The 16828-nt window shown below is 37.8% G+C and overlaps 1 protein-coding gene across 1 annotated transcript in view; it reads right to left on the reverse strand.

The window, feature by feature from the left end:
• Positions 1–523: 523 nt before the first annotated feature.
• COX10 (cytochrome c oxidase assembly factor heme A:farnesyltransferase COX10) overlaps positions 524–16828 on the reverse strand; it is a 111012-nt gene continuing 94707 nt past the window's right edge. The window contains exons 6-7 of the mRNA XM_072645026.1: positions 10131–10363; positions 524–2832 (exon numbers count right to left, since the gene is read on the reverse strand). Coding sequence (XP_072501127.1) covers positions 2426–2832; positions 10131–10363 — 640 coding nt within the window. The 3' untranslated portion in view covers positions 524–2425. The remainder of the gene's footprint in view (positions 2833–10130; positions 10364–16828) is intronic.

Here is a 16828-nt window from a genome sequence, read left to right on the forward strand (position 1 = left end):
ACAATCCAGGTAGAAGAAACGCTACAAAGGGTAGAAATATGTAGGTGTTATTTGTGTAACAATGAATACTCCAGTTTGGCTATAGTGTGGTGTGCAAAAAAGGCTAGGAATGTGAGATGAGGTGGGAAAGGTAGCATGAAGTCATATTGTGGTGGGCCTTGAAAAGTGTGGACAAGGAATTTAGGTTTTATTAGGGAGGCAATGGGAGCTGGTGAAGATTTCAGAGGGAAGTGGTCAGTGACAAAATTAAAGAAGTACTTTAAGAAGATTAAGTTAGCATAAATTTGCAGGATTGATTAAAGGGGTGAATTGGATCTGAAAGTTTTCAGTAGGAGGGGATAACACTTTTGCATATTTTCTCTTATGCACAGGTATTAAAAAACCCAACCAACTCATTTTTACCAGTTTGGAAAAAAAAGTACACTTTGTCCTAGTTCATGAAGGGTTGTTATCAATTTTACCAAGAACTGTACAAGCTCAGTGTAAAATAACTTTTACTTAAATTACATTACATATACCACCATTCTTATGTAATATTTTATTGTAGAAGAGAAATAAAATCAAATTTTTTTTTACATATTTTAAAGCTGCAACAAATTGTAGATTTTCTTTCCAGAAATTCCTATGTCTGTGCTCTTCCCTATAAATAGCCCGAGTACAGCTTAGAGGTAATATTTCAAACAAGTATTAACAGGGACCATATGTTATCTGCAACCACTTCAGAAAATTCTGAGAAAACAGGCATATTTACAATGATTGTGTAAATGATACTTAAGCCTCCAAAATGCATTCCTCTGAGCGGCAATGACATTAGAGACTAAATAATTAAATTCTGTTTTGTTTTTGAGACTGGGTCTCACTGTCACCCAGGTTGGAAATGTAGTAAATATTTATAGTCCTAATCCTGATACTAATTGGCCTGGAAACTTTAACTTGCTGCTGCTGTTTTTTTGTCTTTGTTTTGTTTTTTACTTTTGGGTTGTGTACTATTTGACCCTCCGTGGGCAGTCTAACAGTCTTCCCCTGCCAAGAGGATCACCAGATTGGTGCTGATCAATTCTACTGCCATTCAGAAGTTCTGAACTTGAACGATCCATCAGTTTCCACATCTTCCAGTGATAGGGATTACAGGCATGCACCACGATGCTAGGATCCAGATTTCTATAACTTAGGGCAGATATAACTCCATAGCAGACTTGGAATTGTGTGTTAAATGGTTATACTGAAATAAAGGCAATTAATAAATACCTGGTCTCAGTAGGACAACAAGGGGCTATGTACTTAACTCACAGATATACCATAATGGATACACACATACAAGCGTACGTGTATGTGTGTGTAAACATGGGAACTTATAAGGGTTTGATAGCCTAGTTTCTCTCTGATAACCAAATATTTTTACACTAATATGGAAAAACTTTTCCCACAGAGTAGGACTGATGATATATAATAAGCAAAACTTTACTTGGACAAGATCAAAGGCTGAGGGATTTTTTTACATTGAAAGTCCAGAGCAAAATCTCCTTCAAGAATTGCCATGGAAAATAGCTTCTGCATTTTCGAAAGTACTGTCTTATACCTTTGTCTTCAAAAAAAATGCTGATGTGTATTTTGGGGGGTTAGAGAGTGAGGAGGCAGCCCTACGTGAAATGTCCAAGAAAAACTGCTTTGGATTAGTTACGTATGCTACAGATCAACTCATCCATTTTTTTCCATTATTGTTTAAAGGGATATGGTTTTTTATAAAACAGGGGACAATTAAAGAGTAATGCCTTTGGTTTATTCACAAGACAAGGAGGAGGCTGAATTTCTTCTGCTCTGCCATACAGGAAAGTTACCAGTATCTGTTAGGCATTTAGAGTCTGAAAAACAAACTAGAGATGTTAGATTACTAGTGCTCACTATTTATCAACCAGGTTGATACTGTTAGTTTAGAAAAAAAGAAAAGAAAAAAGAGGACAAAATGGGTTGGAAGGGGAAAGGGAGAACCCACATATATGTTTTTTTAAGAGATGGAAACGTAAAATGGATGGGGAAAGAGAGATATATCATCTCTTATTATTACCAAAATGTAATCTGTTGCACCAGGCAAAAGAAGCATGTTTTAAAAATACTAATTCTTTAAACTGACCAATTCCCCCCACAGGGAATTTTGGATCAATATCTACAAAAATATATGTGCATATACCATGCATATATCAGTTGCCTACATTTCAGGATATATGTCTAGATAAACATATATACACATATATTACTATAGCATCATTTATAAGCATGGAAGATAATTTTAGAATATCAATTCACTAAAAACAGTTAATCCCTATACTACACTTTCAGTGACTGAATATTGACTGGGAGCAAAAATGCTAATAGCAAAAAATGCATGTTCCTCCACAGCTCTACTTTCTAGAAAAGGTACTTGATCTCAGCTTTTAAGTTCCCATTTGTCATTTTCCCCAACAAATGATTGCTTACAAGTGAGCATAAGGAGCAAGAGCAATGGTAAATGCCAGAGGCTACAGAAAAACAGTTTCCTGGAGCTGATTCGGTCTGAATCCTTGTAGAACCGAAAAGCAAGGTAGGAAATGTAAAAGTTGATTGGGAAAGAGATGATGGGAAAGGTCCATGTGGTGACTTTCAATATGGGGGCCATCACTGACAGTGCGATTAAAGCCAGGCAGTGGCGTAAGGCTACTCGCTTGCACATGGCAGGATGAGTGACAGACATCATACAGTAGCCTCCCCGGGAGTAATCTTCACGAAGGCCCCAGCTTAGAGCATTGAAATGAGGAAACTGCCAGGAGTAGAGGATTCCACCTAGAAGTAATGCTCCTGTAGGAAAGTTTTAAGGAAAAGAAATGAAAACATTCATGAAGAGTAGTGCTTGTGTAGGAGCATAAATCTCACAAAACTCTAACTTAAATTTATAATAAAATTTTTAAAAAATTATAAACATGAGGCTTATTTCAACTTTGATTCTTTATCTCCTGCTTCTGTCACCTTCCATTCATTCTTTATTCTTGTCCATTCACTCCTGTCTCTGTATATGCACACACACACATGTACACACACATACGTAGATACACAGATACACCCAGATATCTATTATACACACATGTATGAATCTTAGTGTTCAGCTTTTCTCAGTATACATTATATACTTTATATCTTTTTAATATATTTTTATTTTGTTCTTTTTTCACTTTACATTATATCTCACATATCTTTTTACGTGAGGCAGCTAAATTTTATAGTGGATTAAGCATGCTGGGCTAAGTCAGGAAGAGCCCTGAGTTCAAATATGGCCTCAAACACTTACTAGCTACATGTCCTTGGGCCAGTCATTTAACTTTGGTTTGCCTTAGTTTTCTCAACTGTAAAATGGGGATAATGATAGAACCTACCTTCCAGCATTGCTGTGAAGATCAAATGAGATAATGTTGTTTAGCCCAGGGCCTGACAAAGGAGATGCTATATAAATGCTATTACGATTATCATCTCTTTATTTTTTTAGTTTTCATTCTTCATTTCTGCCTCTAGTTTCTCTCCTCTCTAGTCATCCTTCACACAAATGCCAAAATAACATTCCTAAAACATAGGTCTCACCATGTCACTCCTCTTCAAGAGTATTATTGCTTCCAGGGCCAAATTTAACAATCTGCTTGGCATTTAAACGTTCAATCTGGTTCCAGACTAACTTTTGAGATTTATTTCACAAGGCTATCCTCTATGTACCCTACACTTAAGGCACACTGGGCTACTTGCTGTTCCCTGAAATCTATTCTGCCTCCTGCTTCTATGCCTTTGACTTGAATGTGTCCCTCTTCACTTCTGCCTCTGAGAACCTGAGCTTCTTTCAGAGATCTCCTCAGATGCCACTTTTTATTGAATTCTTATTCTTTCTTGATGTCTGTAATTCTTAGTGCTTTCTCCCTCTCAAAATTATGTTGTAGTTACTATCTATGCAAATGTTGTGATACCCTTTCCCCATCCTGCAGTAGGAAGTAAGCCCTCAAGGGAGAGGATTTTTTGTTTTGTCTCTGAAACAGCAAAGAATGTTTTGCACGTAGTAGGCACTTAATAAATGTTCACTGAGTAAACTAAATTAAATCTACAGATACAGTTCTGAAAAAGAGTCTTTTGGCTTCAGACAACAGTTTACGGAACACCTTTTACTTCATACCTGTGTCCCCTCTAGCCAGTCAGATAGCTCTGCAGGGAGATCTTAACAACAATATCAGTAACAATGCTAGCACACAGTATTTGAAGAATACTTAAAGGTTTTCGATAACATTTCACAAATATTTATCTTATCTGATCCTCACAACAGCTCTGTGAGACAGGTGCTATTATCCTCATTTTAAATATGAGGAAACTGAGGCACAAACAGTTAAGTGACTTGCTCAGAGTCACAAAACTTTACGTGTCTGAGGCCCACATTCAAATTGGAGGGACCAGTGCTCTATCTTAGGAGCTGTGCCTAGGTAAAAAGGGTGAAAAAGTGAATCTGGGAAGGTATCTTGTATGGAAAGTCTAAAAGATGTATCTTGAAAAGCAACTATAGGCACAGAGGTCTAAGGAGGTCACATGTAAGGGATCTAGGTAAAAATAGGCTGATCAACCATTAAGTATTTCCTGAACACCTGGAAGATCCTCTGATACATTAGAAATGGTTTGAGGAGCTGAGTATCTAGTTAGGGAAACTGATACAAACAAAAACATTAGAGAGAAAATAAAGTATTTCACTTGACTAGGACTAATAAACATAATAGGCATTTAAGGTAAATGCGAGCCAGAGGGGGGTTAGCATAGCGGGAGAAGACTTTATGGAAGAGGTAGGACTTGCATATTCAGCTAGATTTATAGTAAAGAGAAAGAAGGGCATTATAGGTCAGGTGAATAACATGAGCAAAGGCATGGAGGAAGCATGGTATGGTGTAGAGGGATCTCTTTAACCAAGAACAGAGTAGAAGAAAAGAAAAGTGGTAGAGTTAAGAAGAATTGAATAGAGGGTCTTAAAAGTTAGGCTGAGAAATTTGTATTTGATTCTACAAGGAAATAGGAGCTACTACTGTAAATCTGAAGAAGAGAAGATTTATAAGCACACAACAGCTTTTCTAAAGTATCTGATGGGTAGCCATAAAGAAGAGGAATTAGACTTGTGCTTCACCTAAGAGGACCAAGTACTAGGAAAAACAAATGGAAGTTGCAAAGAGGAAAATTTAACTATGAAGTGAGGAAAAACAGTGACAATTAGAGCCATTCCAAAATGGGCTTCTTCAGGAAGTGGCGAATAAAGGTTGAATGATCCATTATTATTTATGTTATGGAAGGAACCTGTGAACTTTTAAGTAACAAGAAAGATATATAAAATATTCAGAAGGCAAAATGGACACATCAAAGGCCTTTAAACAAGACAAGTCTAGGGAGCAATGCCACCCATCCTAAGTCAATGATATCCTAGGAAGTTTTAATACTAAAAAGGGTTGACAGTTTAGCATTTGCAAAATTATGACACATAAAAACACACTGTGAAAAACACTATCACTTACTCACACTAAAATGGAAAGAGGGAGGGACAGGAAAGGTAATTTATGATCACAATCCAACATTCACAATTACTGTATCAATGGGTAGGCTAAAACAACAACAACAACAATAAAATGTAGAACAATGAGAATATCAGTTGCAAAACAGATGTTAAATCTTCTTGTACCTTTCAAAGATGTTGCCTTTAGCCTGCTAATCCCAAGAGTTCTATTTTTTTCTAACGTACAATTTCCTTTATTTTGTCTGAAATGATGCAATATAATAAAAAATACTTCTACTGGAGGAAATAACTATTATTTTTCCTTCAAAGAAAACTAGGTATGAGTTTGGCCCATGCTAGAATGAAAGGTTTTGGAAGTCACACCTTCACCTTTCATGGGCAGTAATCAGAAAATCATCACATACAATTCTATGTGATATCCTGTTACACCTGGCTCTCCTTAGATAAAAAAAAGCAAAACAAATTACTCCTTTAATCCTGATACGGTAAGTTAGGAGGAATTGAATTAGTACAGCTGTATCCACCTGCTTTAAGGATAAGCACAGAACATTCAATTCTACTGCAAATGCTTCAACTTTCTTTTAGAAAAAAAAAATATTCCAATTGGTTTAATTTCTAGGCCCAATCCCAGTTGGTCTGTTTTTAAATTCACCAATAGAAACCTTATATATTTTGTTTCTTTTAAGAGTGGTTTTCTTATCTCTACCACTCTCCCTTTCCCCATATATTACACAAATATGGTTTAATCATGTTTGACAGAAATTCCTATTTCCTTTTTTAAAATCACTATAAATCATTAGTTCATGAATGTGCTGGCAAATGAATCTGTCCTGAAGTAGGTGGGGATATCTGTCAGGGATTAATTAGTTAGAAGGTTAGTTCCCTTCTTAACACTTTACTTACATGGCCACCATGCTAGTTCTGGCCTTGTCAGTTTTGTATTGGTCTATTACAATAGCTTGCCTCAGATTTCACTCCATTCATTAAGCTCAGCTCTTCCAAACAACAAATAAAAAACATATTTTTCCTTCACTCAGCTCTAAGTAGTGCATGGCAGCGCAGGTTCTGAGGTCAGATTCAAAGGGAATTTCTCTTAAATCCTAAACTCAGTTCTACTCCAATTAGGGTCTTTTTGATAAGATGAGTAAACTCTATTTCAAACCCATATTCCTGCTATCTATACCATATCTTGGCAATATACGCTTGCCCCTTAGTCATCAATTTGTTCCAAGAATCAAGGTTTCCCAAATATTACCATCAAAGTCACTTACCACTCATTCAATCAATAAGTATTTATAAGGGATCTCCTATGTGCCAGGCTCTGTGTCAAGTGACAGGGATACAAAGGAAGGCATAAGAGTCCCTCTTCTCAAGAAATTCACTGTCTAATGTGTGAGACAATGTAAAATTAACTACGTGCAAACAATATGTATAGTTTGTTTATACTTATTTTCATACTGTCTCTCCCATTAGATTGTGAGATCCTTGAGAGCAGTGACTATTTTTTATCTTTATTTATCTTTTATCTATCTTTTATTTTGTGCACAGTGCTTGGCACATAGCAGACATTTAAGAAATGCTTACTGAGTGACTGATTTTGAAATGTCTACTAGGCAATTGGAGATGTGAGACTGGAATGCATAGCCAAGGTGGTGGCATAGAGGAAGCATTACAGCTTAGTTCTCCCAACATTCTCCTCCAAACAACTTTAAAATAACAAATTCAAATCAAATTCTGGGAGGACATAGCCAACCAGAGGTAAAATGAGATATTTTTCCAGTCTTAGACATGAGGCTGGAAGGAGACATTTCTGACACTGAGGTAGGGTTGGCCCAGAGTGCACAGGACATCATCAGCTCTGGGCCTTGAATGCAGCTATGAGAGCAGCAGTTTTGGGAGTTCTCAGCCTAGAGAAGGTAAGGGGATTCAACAATTGGTCAGAAAGAGATTACAGCATATCCCTGTGTACTGTCTGGCAACTGCATTGTCAATAACCAGTTCTGGATTGTAGTTCTAGGGAGCAGAAGAATGCTTGTAGTTGCAAGGAAGCTAGAGCCCTTCCTTGGTAAGGATCACAGCACAGCTCAGAATGGTGATTATACCTCTCACTGAAAAATACCACCTTAGAAGCACTGAAAACTTACTGTGACAACAGCAGTTTGAAAACACCAGAAACTTGGCAAAGTGCCTCCTTACCCCTCACCCCCAGTAAGCAGAGCATAACTTTAACATAAAGTTCAAAGTCAAGAAATAGGCTGGAAAAATGAGCAAACAACAAAAGAAGAACCTGACCATGAAAAACTATTATGGTGATAGGAAGACTGGTAATTGAGAAGACACTGATGTAAGCTACAAGCAAAGCTTCAAAAAAAAAAAAAATGCAAATTGGATTCAAGCCCAACAAGAATTCTATTAGAGGTAAAAATGGCAATGAAGTGGGAGAGAGAAGAGAGAATTACGCCATATTGGGGCAAACCAAGCTGTGGCTGCCTTTTTCTGAAGTTTTCACATAGCAAGGATCTAGCAGCATCTGTATCCCTGCCCTCACCATGTGATAGTATTGTTGATTTTTGAGATAGCAACAGACCCCAGGTGTCCTAGTGAAAGATGATGAATTAAAAGACCAAATACCATGCTGCAGGAAATAATGTACACTAGCCTAGGCACGTGGCAAAAAAGATCAAAATAAAATAGAAATTACGAATTTTAAGCTTCAGAAATTCTGTCAAACAATAAATGTTGTAGACAACTAACAGAAAAATTCAACTGTTAAGAAAAATAAATCTGAATAGCTGGGGAGTAACTTCCTGTAGGAGAAATCAAAGAAGAGATAGAATATGATGTTCCAAAAAGCAAAGGAGATAAGGTTGTACACTAAAATAATATATACACCACAAAGCTGAGACTAATTACCAAAGGAAAAACTGTCTTTTCAATAAAATGTAGAAATGAGTCATTCCTCAAAAGAAATCAAGGCTATTTAAACATTTTAAATAAAAATTAAAAGAAAGATAAATTAAAGAGACAAAAGACAAGAGAGACAAAAAGAGAGACAGAGTGAATCCCTTAGGTAGGGAGAAGTGAGATAAGAAAATAAAACCACATTTACTAGTGCTTGGCCTGAGATTGAGAAGATAAGGGAAATTAGGTTTATTTAATCCCGAGCTTTGCCAGAGACCAATGAGAGTATGGAAAGAGAAATAATGCTTGCAGGAGAGAGTCTGTGGAGAAGAAGTGGGAGTTTAGTCCTACCAAAGGCAGTAAAGTTCTGGATGGGGATATCAAGGTTTAAGTCTCTTGGAGGCAGAGAAGGGACTCTTGTAACAGCTTTCCTTTGAGCAACAGTTGAGCTTTCTAAGACTGTATTTCAGACAAAGAAAGGGGATCATTGTTGAGGAGGGACAGGGAATCTGTGTGAGATTACTGGAAGATTACTACCAAAAATACTGGGTATGTAATATATGGACAAGTCAAAGTGTGGTTCAACAGTCTTACGAGGGAGGAAAAGTGAAGGTAAATGTAAATAATCCCTCTGACACTTAGAACCCTAAGTAACCTTGGGAAAGTCACTTAAATCCCCTGGGCCTCAGTTTCCTCATCTGTAAAATAAGGAGGTTGGATGAGGGGGCCTCTGAAGACCCTTTGAGTTCTACATCTATGATACTATGATTTTTCAAGGTAAATGAATCCTTTTTCTTACTGCTTCAGAAATGTGGCAAGTAGAGACAGAGAAAGGTAAGTGGTCCTTTGAACTTTCATGTGAAAATCATATACTTGCATGTATTATAGAAGATGCAAACATCTTGAAATACTTTTGCAAAACTGTTGTCCAACAATCCCTTTCCTTTTCCTAAGTGATTATGACACATGGCAACCACTTTGTAATTGAATTACAGCTATTTCCTGAAAATTGTATGTTTGATTTGCGAATGTTTAACTATGGCAGCCCAAAATCTCCTAAATGTCTTAGTGCTCTAGATGCCCATTATAGCAACAATTTAAATAGAAATATCAAAATAATCCAGTTGCTAACAGCAATAACAAAAACTTCTTTTGTCCGTATGGAAGAAAAACAATCTTTATAGTACGTTACAAAGAGACAATAAGGTGACCTGTTATTAAAGTAAAACTATTCCATAATGTTAAATGAAGGATAACTACTGGTTCACTTCTCTCTTTAAATGGTAGGCTCTGACCACCAATTTGTCAGCACAAGTGTTTGTGTTTAGATTAGGAATTTTACACTCTTTTGTTTTTGTTATACTGTAGTCAGTATACTGATGTAGTACTCTTTTTCAGTTTCCTTTTCCTTCCATATTCTTCCAAAATGGAAACGTGTGTCATATCTGCTCCGAGAGACTATAGGATGGAGTCAGAAAATATAGAATTTCTTCAAGGTTAGAAATTTTTAGTAATTTAAAATGTGTCAGCAGCATATCTGTTAATAACGTTGGTAATGAATATGGAGGAATATAAAAGCAATTTTTCAGAGTTAGGGAAATTATAGAAACATAGTTTCTTGGCATGTGTTTCAATTCTCCATTGAGAGAAAGAAGATTTTATGTTACCAGCTACTCACCAGCATCAAGGCTACCAGTAGCTGCAGTCCAGCCCATGACTGGTGGGATGGCTCCAACAAGGGCTCCCACCCACGTGTTGACAATACTAATCCTTTTCATAGGTGTATAACAGCAGGTGTACAGGAAAATGTTGAAAGCTCCCAGAACTCCTGTGAGTGGATTTACCCCCCAAGTTAGGAGTGCAATTCCTGGAACAGCACAGCATGTAGCAAAAGATACAGCTAGCAGAGGACTGTAAAAGAGCAAAGAACATAAATATTAAATGGTTAGCCATATTGCTTAGAACCTCAATTTTTATAAAAAAGTAAAATAATTAGGGGTGGAGCCAAGACGGCAGAGTAGAGAGACACAAAAATGCTGGCTCTCCCCACACAGCCCATAAAGTACCTGTAGAGAGGGACTCTCAACAAATTTTGGAGCAGCAGAAGTGGAGAACAACAGAGTGGAGGAGATTTCCAGCCCAGAGTGACCTGAAAGACCCATGGGAAACGTCTGTTGCACCGGACATGGAGCGGAGCCCAGCCCAGCCCTGGCCGCACACACACATGTGCGGCACAGTGGGCTCTGGGAGGAAGACACCTCAGGGACGGAATCTCCAGTGGCATCAGCAGTGGGTTTGCAGATCCCTCAACCTGAAGGCACCAAAGGTCAGTGACAGGGTTTTTTCAGCTGGCCAGGAAGGGAGAAGGGCCTTCCCATAGCTCCAGCCTTAGGCAGCAGCCTCAGAGGCCACATGGGGCAGGCAGCAGCAGTTCCCACAGCAGCCCCTACAGCAGCCCACATCCATTGTTGGATTGTAAAACCCCTGAGGGAACTGAGCAGCTGATTATGACCTCAGCCCTGTGTAGAGGCCCTGAGGGAGCTGATCTTTATTCCACACTGAATGGTGGCCCTGCCCATGCAGCTTATCTGAAAATCGGCCCCCAGTGCTGCCTTAGTGGAACTGGAGGCCAGGTGGCTGTGGAGAGGAAACTGCTAAGATTCTGGGCACAAAAATCTCTTCCAGCTCCCAGAGCAGTGTACATGCTTGATTGTGCCTCCTTGGAGAAACTGAGATCTTACAGATTCCCAGAGTATACCCTACTCTTGACAAAGGACACAAAAGTGAAGTAACTGGTTGGGAAAATGCCCACAAAAGGGAAAAAAAATAAGACTATAGAAGGTTACTTTTTTGGTGAACAGATATCTTCTGCCACTCGTTCAGATGAGGAAGAACAATGCTTACCATCAGGGAAAGACATAAAAGTCAAGGCTCCTGTATTACAAACACTCAAAATAAATATTCAATGGTCTCAGGCCATGGAAGAGCTCACAAAGGATTTTGAAAATCAAGTAAGAGAGGTGGAGGAAAAACTGGGAAGAGAAATGAGAGAGATGCAAGAAAAGCATGAAAAGCAGGTCAACACCTTGCTAAAGGAGACCCCAAAAAATGCTGAAGAAAATAACACCTTTAAAAACAGGCTAACTCAATTGGCAAAAGAGGTTCAAAAAGCCAATGAGGAGAAGAATGCTTTAAAAAGCAAAATTAGCCAAATGGAAAAGGAGGTTCAAAAGCCCACTGAAGAAAATAGTTTTTTAAAAATCAGAATAGAACAGATGGAGGTTAATGACTTTATAAGAAACCAAAAAAATCACAAAACAAAACCAAAAGAATGAAAAAATGGAAGATAATGTGAAATATCTCATTGGAAAAACAACTGACCTGGAAAATAGATCCAGGAGAGACAATTTAAAAATTATGGGACTACCTGAAAGCCATGATCAAAAAAAGAGCCTAGACATCATCTTTCATGAAATTATCAAGGAAAACTGCCCTGAGATTCTAGAACCAGAGGGCAAAATAAGTATTCAAGGAATCCACCAATCACCTCCTGAAAGAGATCCAAAAAGAGAAACCCCTAGGAACATTGTGGCCAAATTCCAGAGTTCCCAGGTCAAGGAGAAAATATTGCAAGCAGCTAGAAAGAAACAATTCAAGTATTGTGGAAATACAATCAGGATAACACAAGATCTAGCAGCTTCTACATTAAGGGATCGAAGGGTGTGGAATATTATATTCCAGAAGTCAAAGGAAATAGGACTAAAACCAAGAATCACCTACCCAGCAAAACTGAGTATAATACTTCAGAGGAAAAAATGGCCTTTCAATGAAATAGAGGACTTTCAAGGATTCTTGATGAAAAGACCAGAGCTGAAAAGAAAATTTGACTTTCAAACACAAGAATCAAGAGAAGCATGAAAAGGTAAACAGCAAAGAGAAATCATAAGGGACTTACTAAAGTTGAACTGTTTACATTCCTATATGAAAGACAATATTTGTAACTCTTGAAACTTTTTTCAGTATCTGGGTAGTTGGTGGGATTACACACACACACACACAGAGAGAGAGAGAGAGAGAGAGAGAGAGAGAGAGAGAGAGAGAGAGAGAAGGAGAGACAGACAGAGAGACAGAGTGAATTAAACAGGATGGAATCATATCTTAAAAAAATGAAATTAAGGGGTGAGAGAGAAATATATTGGGAGGAGAAGGGGAGAAATGCAATGGAGCAAATTATCCCTCATAAAAGAGGCAAGTAAAAGATTTTTCAGTGGGGGAAAAAGGGGGAAGGTGAGAGAAAAAACATCAAGCTCACTCTCATTCACATTTGACTAAAGGAAGGAATAAAATGCACTCATTTTGGTATGAAAACCTATCTTACAATTCAGGAAGGTGGGGGAGAAGGGGATAAGCAGGGTGGGGGGATGATGGAAGGGAGGGCAGTGGGAGAAGGGAGCAATTAGAAGTCAACATTGTTGGGGAGGGACAGGATCAAAAGAGAGAATAGAAGAAATGGTGGGCAGGATAGGATGAAGGGAAATATGGTTAGTCTTACATAACACAACGATTACGGAGGTCATTTGTAAAACTACACAGATATGGCCTATATTGAATTTCTTGCCTTCCCAATGGGGATGGGTGGGGAGGGAGGGAGGAAGAAAAGTTGGAACTCAAAGTTTTAGGAACAACTGTTGAGTATTGTTCTTGCATACAACTAGGAAATAAGAAATACAGGTAATGGGGTATAGAAAGTTATCTTGCCCTACAGGATAAAAGAGAAGATGGGGATAAGGGAAGGGAGGGATGTTAGAAGGGAGGGAAGATTGGTGATAGGGGTAATTAGAATGCTTGGCGTTTTGGGGTGGGGAGAGGGGAGAAATGGGAAGAATATTTGGAACTCAAAATTTTGTGGAAATGAATGTTGAAAATTTAAATAAATTTAAATATAAAAAAAGTAAATAATTCATCCTTGTATTTAAAGTAATCGTTCCTCCACACTAGAAGATATTAGTTTGATCTCATATATTTTAGGAAATAGACACCTTGGAGGCAAAGCAAAAATAGTAAAGTGAATTTGGCATTTTTACTGAGTTTTCTCAACATACCTCCTACAACAACTTAAAAGAAATGTGTTACACTAAATTCTAGGTGGGAGCAACAACAATAAGTCACACTGAATCATTTCTCTAGGCAAGGTTAATTTGGAAAGAAAGGCCTGTGGACAACTGGAATAGAGACTGGGTAGAAGTATGCTATGGCATAAGCGGCACCTGCTGTGGAGGAGCAGCCAAGTGCCTTGGAATATTAAGGGGACTGCACATCTGGTCAGAAGGAGGGGACCTCTGTGCTAGCAATGATACTAGGATTTGGAGCAAGTTGGTGACTCTATTATCCATTACCCAGTATTGGGTTGCAGTTCCAGGGCACAAAGAGTTTTCAGACACCAGTGAGTAGGAGTGCTACCTGTACAAGATCACTTTCCATATCACACCATTTTGGCAGCACCAAAAACTTAAATCCACTGAGTTGTGAAAGCAATAGAAGCTCATTAAAGACAGCTCAGGGCAGACATTCCTCTTAACCCCCAGAGGTAATCAGCACATAACTCTAAATAAAGTCCAAAATCATGAAATTGGCTGGAAAAAAGAGGCAAAAAAAAAAAAAACCTAATCATAAAAATGACTGGTGATAATGAATTATAATGAATGAATGATGTAGAAGACAATGACTTGAAAATACCTACAAGCAAAACCTTAAATAAAAAAAATAGTTTGGGCAGAAGTCCAATAAGAATTTTTAGGAGAGCTAGCTAAAGAAAGGGAAAAAAAGAAAAAAATAAGAACAAAAACAATTTTAAAAATCAAATGAGAGCAGTAGAGGAAAAATAGAGAAAGTGAGTATAATGGAAGAAAATAATGAAAAGAGTTTGGTAAAAATGGCTCAAAAAAAGACTGAAGAATAACTCCTTAAATATCATAATCCACCAAATGGCAAAAAGATACAAAATCTCATTGAAGAAAATGTCTCCATAAAAATTATAATTTATCAAGTAGAAGCTATGAGACATCAAGAAACAATGAAAAAATAGAAGACAATGTGAAATATCTCATGGGAAAAACAACTAAACTGGAAAATGGATAGAGGAGAGATCGCTCGAGTATTACTGGACTAGGAGGTGGAGCCAAGACAGCAGAGAGAAGCTAGGAAGCTGATTGTTAAATCAAGCCTCTAAACAGATTTCAGAGCAACAAAACCCATAAAAAGACGAAATGAAACAATTTTCCAGCTTAAGATAACTTAGAAGGACTTTTGGAGAGGTATGTCTCACTTGGGTAAACGTGGAGCACAGCCTAACGCAAATGGTGTCTGGGCAAGCCAGAGCAAGGCTTTTAAATACAGCACATATTTGCAACTGAGGTCTGTCGGTCCTGGCTCAAGCAAGCTAGCTGTGAGGTTTCCAACCCCACTGCAGAAGGCAGAAGCTTGGGAAACTGGGCAACAATGGGCTCAACGAGGCCAGGCCATGCCAGCACAGTGAGCAAGCCAGCAACACCTGAGGTCCCAGCATCCAAAACCAGTGCCCATGTCCCTGAAGCCCAGCACAAGAAACTTGGGACAGTGCCTCCTGTGTCCCAGGAGGAGAGCTCAACTTTAAAAGCCATGAAATAGGACCCTCCCAAAATGAGCAAGAAGCAAAAAGAAACACAGACCAAAGAAACACAGTACGGTGACAGAGAAGATGAAAACACAAACTCTGAAGAGGATAACATGGTCAAAATACCTACATGTGAAAGCTTGAACGGGAATATGAATTCGTTTCAAGTTCAAAAAGCCTTCCTGGAAGAGCTCAAAAAAGATTTTAAAAGTCAAATTAGAGAGGTAGAAGAAAAACTTGGAAAAGAAATGAGATGTGTGCAATAGAGAGTCAACAGCTTAGATGAGGAAAGACAAAAACTGATTGAAGATAGCAATACTTTAAAAAATATAATTGGCCAAATGGAAAAAAAATCCACTTAAGAAAACAACTCTTTAAAAAGCAGAACTGGCCAAATGGAAGAGACACAAAAGCTCACAGAAGAAAACAATTCCTTAAAAATAAGAACTGGGCAAGTGGAAGCTAATGACTCTATGAGACATCAAGAATCAAACAAAACCAAAAGATGGAAAAAATAGAAGAAAATGTAAAATACCTTAACTGAAAAACAACTTACCTGGAAAACAGATTCAGGAGAGATAATTTAAAAATTATTGGCCCATCTGAAAGCCAGGATAAAAAAAATGAGCCTGAACAGCATTTTTTAAGAAATTATCAAGGAAAACTGCCCTGATATCCCAGAATCAGAGGGCAAAATAGTCACTGAAAGAATCCACTGATCCCCTCCTAAAAGAGATCTCAAAATGAAAACTCCAAGAAAAATTGTCAGGTCAAAGAGAAAATAATGCAAGCAGTCAGAAAGAAACAATTTAAATATCATGGAGCTACAGTCAGGATTATACAGGAATTAGCAGCATCTATATTAAATAACTGGAGGGCTTGGAATACTATATTTCAGAAGGCAAAGGAGCTTGGATTACAATCATTGATGAACTACCCAATAAAACTGACCATATTTTTCAGGTGGGGAGGTGGACATTCAATGAAATAGGGGACTTCTAAAACTTCCTGATAAAAAGACCAGAACTGAACAGAAAATACTATCTTCAATTACAAGAATCAAGAAAAATATTAAACAGTAAAGAGGAAAGTAAAAAGAAAACCACACATATTATTCAATAAGGTTAAACTGTTTCTATCCCTACATGAGAAGATGATACTTGTAACTCTTGAGAATTGTGTCTTTATTAGGACAGTCAGAAGGGGTATAAGTCGACTTTTGATATGATGATATAAAAGAATATAAAAGAATATAAAAGAATAATTAAGGAATAAAAAAAGGATTGTAGTAGAAAGGGGAGAAGGGGGAAGGGAGAGATGAAATAGGGTAAATTACATCACATGAAGAGGCACAAAAGACCTATTATAGTAGCAGGAAAGAGGGGAGTGGGGGATGAGCATTGTTTGAACCTTAACCTCATCAGATTTGGCTCAAAGAGGGAATAACACATTTATTTGGGTACAGAAATCTATCATACCCTACAGGGAAGTAGGAGTAGAAAGGAGAAAGAAAAAGGAGGTGGGTAGATAGAAGGGAGGGTAGAAACAGTAGTGGAAAGAAAAGGGATTGGGGATGATAGATCTAATTGAAAGACATGAAGGAAATTATCTTGATGAAAGGTACAATAGACAATGAAGTCATATCAGTACTAAACACATATGCACCAAGCGATATAGCATCCAAATTATTAGAGAAATTAAGGGAGCTACAGGAAGAAACAGGA

The sequence above is a fragment of the Notamacropus eugenii genome, chromosome 2 (assembly GCF_028372415.1).
Source record: "Notamacropus eugenii isolate mMacEug1 chromosome 2, mMacEug1.pri_v2, whole genome shotgun sequence".
Taxonomy (NCBI): Eukaryota; Metazoa; Chordata; class Mammalia; order Diprotodontia; family Macropodidae; genus Notamacropus; species Notamacropus eugenii.